The sequence below is a fragment of the Octodon degus genome, unplaced genomic scaffold (genome assembly GCF_000260255.1).
Source record: "Octodon degus isolate 3935 unplaced genomic scaffold, OctDeg1.0 scaffold00063, whole genome shotgun sequence".
NCBI classification, from domain to species: domain Eukaryota; kingdom Metazoa; phylum Chordata; class Mammalia; order Rodentia; family Octodontidae; genus Octodon; species Octodon degus.
In genome coordinates, this window is record NW_004524639.1 from 8,262,818 (window position 1) to 8,270,551 (window position 7,734).

General features: G+C 35.5%; 1 protein-coding gene across 3 annotated transcripts in view; it reads left to right on the plus strand.

The window, feature by feature from the left end:
* Nucleotides 1–7,734, plus strand: part of Smarca1 (SWI/SNF related, matrix associated, actin dependent regulator of chromatin, subfamily a, member 1) — a 95,156-nt gene that overhangs the window by 39,792 nt on the left and 47,630 nt on the right. For all 3 annotated transcript variants that reach the window (XM_023718827.1, XM_023718826.1, XM_012515427.2), the window contains exon 17: nucleotides 3,361–3,480. In XM_023718827.1, the coding sequence (XP_023574595.1) occupies nucleotides 3,361–3,480 (120 nt within the window). The remainder of the gene's footprint in view (nucleotides 1–3,360; nucleotides 3,481–7,734) is intronic.

Here is a 7,734-nt window from a genome sequence, read left to right on the forward strand (position 1 = left end):
AACCGCGGTCCCTGATGCTTTTGCTAAGCTTGTTCTAAGTAGGTGCTTTAGACCACTGAGCCATCTCTCCAGCCCTGAAAATATATTTAAATCACAGGTTAAAGAGTTCTATTTCAATTGTTACAATATGGTCTAACTTTGAGATTTTTACCAATGTATTTCCTATTAAAATGCATTTTCTATTAGAATGTATTTCCTATTAGAAAATGTATAGCAAAGAAATCCACAAAAACCCGTTCTCTAAATTTTATTTTAAGAAATTATCTGTTGAAAAATCTTACAGATTCAAAAGTTTAGCATTGTGATTAAGGGGCTGGGAAGATAGCGTAGAGGTCTAAGTGCCTGCCTGGCAATCACAAGGACCTAGGTTTGATCTCCAGTACTGTGCACTGTGCTAGCCTCTGTGGTGGTGCATGCCCGTAATCCCAGTGCTGGGAGGCTGAGACAGGAGGATCACTATGAGTCCAAGCTGTGTAATGAAACTGTGTACCGAATAAATACATAGAATTGAAATTAAAAATATGAAGCAAAAATATAAAATAAATTTCCATGTCATCAACTTGAAAATAATTTTATATACGAAATGATAAGTAAAATTGATCAGAGTTTTGCATTATCTATTTTGAACAAGTTTTGACATATTTTTAGCAAAGTATGAGGTAAAGGCTTTTGACAGGCTGTAGGTGGTATTTCTTTGAAATCAAGAAAGATACAATATGACCCTCAAGTTGAATTTGGACTGCAAAAGTAGAGGTGTTCTTAATTAACTTCAAACTATTCTTCTGGACATGGAGATATAACATTGATTGAGTTTATTCTGCCACTAATGTGTGACATTTTCTAACCAAGACTTCTAAAGACTAGATTAAATAAAATAGAACAACATTGGCAATATTAACATGTATTCGTGATAGCTTTCAAACTATTTAAGGTAGGCAAAGGAGGCTTAATGTTTTAACTCTGGCAGCACTGAAGCTATTAAAAATATTACATAGACTTTGTCCTTTTTAGCTATGAACAAACTAGCAGAATTGTGAAATTATCTAACATGATGCAAATTTTTGTTTTTTTGCACAAATCAAAAGTTTAATGATAATTTCTTTTACAAAACTATTTACTGTAGTGTATTGATGATTTGCATGTAGGCAGTTTCTATTACTAAAAGCCGTAGTGATCTAACTTCATTATTCAACCAAGAGAATAAATATTTCATTTTTATGGTATTTCATTTGCTGGGCTCTGACTTTTTATTATTGGCAGTTTAAAATATAAATAATTAATTCAAAATGTACTTGATTTTATCTTTGTGTGCATGAGAGTTCACATGAATTTTATAACCTTAGTACATGATCTGCCAAGAAGTTCTTCAGAATAAAGGCTAATGAAAAGAAAACAGAGAATTGTATTTTTTAAATAATCTTCTTTATGCTAGATTATAAGTAATCTGACGTACTATCTTATTGGAAAATTTTTGTAAACATTGCATAAAATATCAAAGCATTACTTGTGAAAACACTGAAAGTTATTTCAGAACATCACAATCAGTGTGCCCTTTTTACACATTTTAAGTAATTTCAAGCATAAGCAAAAATATACAGAGAAATTGAGAGTCTCTGTGTATTCATCACCCCTTCCCAATAGTTACCAACCATTCCTACACCATTTATAACCCCAATTCATTTTCCTCTTTCTTGGAAGAAATCTCCAAGTAAGTCTCAGGTATGTCATTTCAACTGTATTTCACTACATAGAAATATTGTGAAATGTAACGTCTTTTAAAAAGCATAATCATTATAGCATTGTCTCACATGAAAAACTCCAGTAATTCTTTAATAACATCAATTATCTAGTATTATCCAGATTTCCTAAGGATTTTCATTTTTATTACTTTTGTATAGAGTGTCCTTATGAAGTTTGGCTGCCCTTGCACTCACTATGTAGCCCAGGCTGTTCTTGAACTTATGATAATCTTCTGCTCAAGATTGTGAGTGCTGGTTTTATAGGTTTCTGCCACCATTGGTGTAATTATACTTTGAAAAAGTCATTCTTTTTTAAAAAAAATCAATACCTGTAAGATCTGCAATTGGCCATTGAGCAGTATATTGTCCATATCTTTAAAAATCTATAGGTTCCTCCTTCACTTATGTATTTCTGTCCTTTTAAAATATTTGATGCAGAAAGAGGATTATTTCCCTTTTGAGTTAGTTAAAGTACATATTTTGCTGATTACACATCCAATGTGCTTTTTAACATGTTCACTATTGTGAACTATTTTGGTCCATTTTATGTTATTATAACAAGATACCCAAGGGTATTTTATTTTTTTTTAAAGTTGTTTTTTGCCTTGAAGTTTTAGAAGTGAAGAGTATGGTGCTGGCTTTGGCCTCTGTGATGGCTGGTAGTGTAGAAAGCATGTGGTCAGAGAGGAAACCAGCGTGGTTCTTTAACAACCCCACTCTTGTGGTAATTAATTCAGTAGCTAAAGATGAGAGTATACTGTCATGAGACTCAGCTTACACATGAGAAGAGCAGGAATCCATGTTAAACTCACTCTGAATCACTGCCTCTGAAAGGTCCTAGCACGTCAGTACCATTGTAACAGGGACTGTGCCTTTCAGGATACTGGTGTTTCGAGGTCATATCATACCCAAATATTCTCTGCTATGCTGTATATACATTTGTTGAATTTGTTTTGCAGAAGATTTTTATTTTGAGAGTCTTATCCTACATTTTGAACACTTAGTGTTCTGTTAACATGTTTCATAATAGTATGCAAAACATTGTTTTACTTCAACTTTGCTTTTATTTTAACATTAGCTATTTGTCAAAATTATCTGATGGAAATGATAATATTTACATTTACAGTGATGAAAGATAAGTACAAATATGTAGGAAGCACCATTCAAGTATTTAAAATACTTGAAATGAGATAAAGTTTTAAAGTTTTATTGTTGATTTTTGTAGTGCTGGTCTCAAACCCAGGTCCTGGTATAATCTAGGCAAGTGCTGTGACACTGTTATCCTGTCAGCCCAGGACAAGTTAGATTTATATTCAAATATGATGTTAGCATTACATTTTTACATTCAGAATTAACAGCCTAGATATTTAATGTCAAAAGCTGACTTTTAAAAAGGTAAGGCTTGGCATGGTGGCACATGCCTGTAATCCTGGCACTTGGGGAGGCTGAGGCAAGAGGATCGCTGCAAGTTTGAGGTCCCTCTGGGCTATATAGTGAGTCCAAGGCAGCATGAACTACATAGTGAGGCCCTGTCTCAGAAAAAAAAATTAAAAGGTAGAGAATTTGTGTTTTTAGAATTAAAGTAACGATAATTTTCTGATTTCACTATATTTACCTTCAGACTGCGGAGATGAATGAACGCTTGCATAAAATGGGAGAATCTTCATTAAGAAATTTTAGAATGGACACTGAACAAAGCTTGTACAAGTTTGAAGGAGAGGATTATAGAGAAAAACAGAAGGTAAATTTGTACTCATACACCCTCAAGATAGCATTTCTCCCCATAACAATTATAAAAGACCATTGGGTATGAAAAAAACAAAAACCAAACCACTGGCACTTACCTAGTACAATACTTTCTATAGAGTGAAACTTGAGGTAGTTCAAAAGTTCCTGCAGAAGCTGTCTTTAGTGTAGTTTGGTTGAGTATCATCATCATTTGCTGCTGATACTATAGATATTACTTGTCTGAAAAGTTTGGGATTGGAAAAATTTTCAGATTTTATGTGTTTGTATGGACTTTACTGGTTGAACATGCCTAATTTGAAAATGTGAAATCTGAAATGCTTCAGAAAGTTTTCAAAATGCTTTGAAGTTTGGATTTTCAGATTTTAGATATGCAACCTGTATTACTACTTTTGCTACTATGGAGCAATACAAGATTTTTGTTAAGTTGTAAACTCAAGCTAAAATCTCAGCTCTATCAGTAATTAAATGACTGGGTTCTCAGTTTGTTGCTTACCAAATGGAGGTTGTGATAGTTATAGAGTGACTCTGATGGTAAAATCAGTTAATATTTATAAATTAATTAGCATAATGATAGGCATTCAGTATTAAGTAAATGAGGGCTAACATTATTAACATTTAGTTAAGTATATGTCAAAAGGACTTTGTTATGGGGGTGGTTTCTTTTGAAAATAATGCCTCGTAATATATATCAAGGGTCTGTGACAATGGAGAGGGTTCTGTTTATTTTGTTTCTTTATACTGAAATTAGAGTTGTAATTTTACTTTTTGTGTGTGGTGCTGGGCATTGAATCCAGGTCCTCCACACTGAGCTAGGTTCCCAGATGGTTTTTTTTTTTTTTATCATGAGACATGGTCTTGCTAAGCTACTAAGTTGCAACATGGGCTAGAACTTGTGATTCTCTTGCTTCACTCTCCCAAAGTGCTGGGGTCACAGACATGGCCCATCTTGTCCAGATAAGGCTGTAAGTTTAAAGCTTTTGATGTTTGAGATGACTAGACTTACAGAATGATTGAAAAACTAGTAGAGTTTACATATATTATTCTCTCAACTTCCCCTAATGTGTCGGTTTAATTACTGAACCTAGGACATCATTTTCTCTTTCCATAATGACATTTTCCTTTTCCCCTGGGTCCAATCTGGGATCACACATCAGTTTTTTTTCTGTACCAGAGACTGAACCTAAGGCCTTTGCACTGATGTGTAGCCTCAGACCTCTATTTTTTATTTGAGATACGATCTCACTAAGTTGCATAGGCTGTGCTTGAATTAGATTGCTCCTTCTTTCGCCTCGTAGTGTGCTGGGGTTGCATGTGTGTGGCACCACACCTGGGTGCCTTGCATTTTTTAAAACAATAGACTATTTTAAAGAGCACTTTTTAAAAATAAATTTATTTTTTGGTACAGGGTCTCACTACACAGTTCAGACTTATAGTGATCCTTCTGTTTTCAGCCTCCCCAGCAGCTGGGATTACAGGCATGTGCCACCACACCTGGAACTCCATTGCCACCGGCTTACTGTGCCCTGGGAGTGGGGAAGGCATGGCATGTGGTACTGGCTATAGAGCCCCAGTCCCTGCTCTTGCCTAAGCAGGCACTTAATCTACTGAGCTCACTGGCCCTTAAAGAACATTTTTAGATTCACAGCAAAATTAAGTGCAATGCACTGTATTCTCATCTATCCTGTCTTCTCCACTCATATGGCCAGGCCCACTGTCAACATCCCACACAAGCATTGTACATGTCTTATACCCATGAACCTAGGTTAAAATAGCGGTATCCCCAAAAGACCATCATTGCATGAGGGTCCTCTCTTGTGGCACATTTTATGGATTTGTCAAAATCCACTGCCCTAGTCATCCTATGTGCTGTGCCTGCTCTGACCTTCCTGGCAACCAGTGATCTATTTGCTGTCTCCACAATATGCCTTTCCCAGAATGTCATATAGTTGTATGTGGCCTTTTCTGATGAGCTTCTTTGCTTAGTAATATACATTTAGGTTTCCTTCATGTTTTATCATGGCTTTATAGTTCATTTCTTTTTGGCACTGAGAAATATTCCATTGTCTGGTTTTACCACTACTATTTACCTCATTTACCTACTGACGGGCATCAGGTTGACTCAGTGTTTTGGCAATTATGAATAAAGTTGCTATCAATATCTGTGCACAGATTTTTTTTATGTATTTAGTACAGGGTCTCACTACACAGATCGGACTCGTAGTGATCCTCCTGTTTTCAGCCTCCCAAGCGCTGGGACTATCGGCGCGCACCACCACACCACACCCAGTCTCAGTTGCTGTCTCAGAGAGCTCCAGGAGTGGGGCCGGCATGGCAGGCCAGGGATCAAACCCTGGTGTGGGTACTTTAGTCTGCTGAGTTATCTGGCCAGCCCTGTGCACAGATTTTTTATGGGCATAAGTTTTCATTTCCTTTGGACCAATACCAGAGAGCATGGTTGCTGCATTCTACCATAAAAGTGTGATTACCTTTGTAAGAAACTGCCGACCTGTCTTCCAAAATGTATATACTGTTTGTTATTTCTACCAGTGGTGACTGAGAGTTCCTGTCAGTTCACATCCTTTTCAGCTTTGGGTGTTGTCAGTGTTACTGGATTTTCACCATTCTAATAGGTGTATATTGATATATCATTGTTGTTTTAATTTCTAATGCCTTCTTTTTTTCCCAGTGCCTTCTTAATGACATGTTGGATACATTTTCATCTGTAGTACATAATTATTACCACCTGAATATATTCCTTGGCTGAGGTCTCTTGCTTATTTTTTTTATTGGGTGGCTTAGTTTTCTTATTGTTGAGATTTAAGATTTCTTTATATACTTTGAACAGTAGTCCTTTAATCTACAAATATTTCTCTCATTGTGTGGGGGCTTGATTTTTCTGTTTTCTCAGTCCCCATTGCATTTTTTCTTGCTTTGTGTCCTTAGTCTTTTCTAGGCTGTGACAGTTCCTTAGATTTTGTTAACCTTTCAAGATATTGCCAGTTTTGGAAATTATTTACCTGTTATGTCATAGTTGATCCCTCATCTTGAGTTTATGTTACTTTTTCATTATTTGACTGAGATTATACATTTTTGACAAGAACACCAAAGAAGGGATAGTATGTCCTCAGAAGAATTATCAGGGTATATATGATGCTGCTGTGTCTCCTTATTGATGATATCAAACTTGAACACTTAGTTGAGGCAGTGTCTGGTGGGTTTCCCCCCTGCAAAGTTATCGTTTCCCTTTCTGCAGTTGATATCTTGGGGGAAAGGATCTCAAATTTCTCCTCACTGACCATAGCACCTATTGGTGGAGTTTGCCTGACACAATTATTGTGGTGTTTGCCTCCTGGTGGTTTTGTATTTACTTCATTCTATCTATTTTTACAAATTGGGATTTTTTTTAAAAAGGGAGGGTTGGTTTTTCTCCTCACTACTTTATGTTTACAGATATTTATATCTGTATGAACTCATGGATATTTATTTTTTGTTAAAATCCAGTTTTGTCATTATTTATTTTGTTGCCCAGGTTACTCCATAAGGCTGTCGTATTTTTAAACTGATAGAAATGCTTTGTGTTAAGATGAAAACATATTGTATACCTTATGTAAACAATAGGAAGTGGCCCATTTTTGTTGCAACTAGTATGCTGCTAATGCTTTGTTGCTGTCACTTCCTGCTGATAGTTTTTTGTTTCTTGACTTATACTTTGGGTAGTTGTAATCCTGAGTAATACTGCTTATGTTTTATCCTGCTGATATAGGGTGATGACCTCTCTGTATAGGGTAGAAATTACTTTCTGAATATGCTATTTAGATCCAATTATGTGATATAAATTTTATGAATTTTACAATTATTCCTATGGGCTTACTAGTACTAGGGGTATTTTTAAAGGTGAAGAAATATTCATAGAGTCTAAATGCCATTGAGGCCTTTTACCCACTCTCTTTTGTGTTTCTAGGGATAGAATGAGGGCCTCCATGTGCTGTGCAGGTGTTGCCTTACTGACTTTTATCTCTAATGTTATTCACATTTTTAAAGAGGGAAACAAGTAATAGTAAACTAATTGTCTATTTCTAATGTAGCAGTTTTCCTGTGCTTCTAATTCTACCAAAACAGTGATGAAAACTAAAGGAAAATTTTATTTTATTTTATTTTATTTTTTTCAAAGTTTTATTGATAAACAGCAATGAGACAGTTTCAAATCAAATCAGAAGTACAGTTTCAACAAATAATACACTGCATA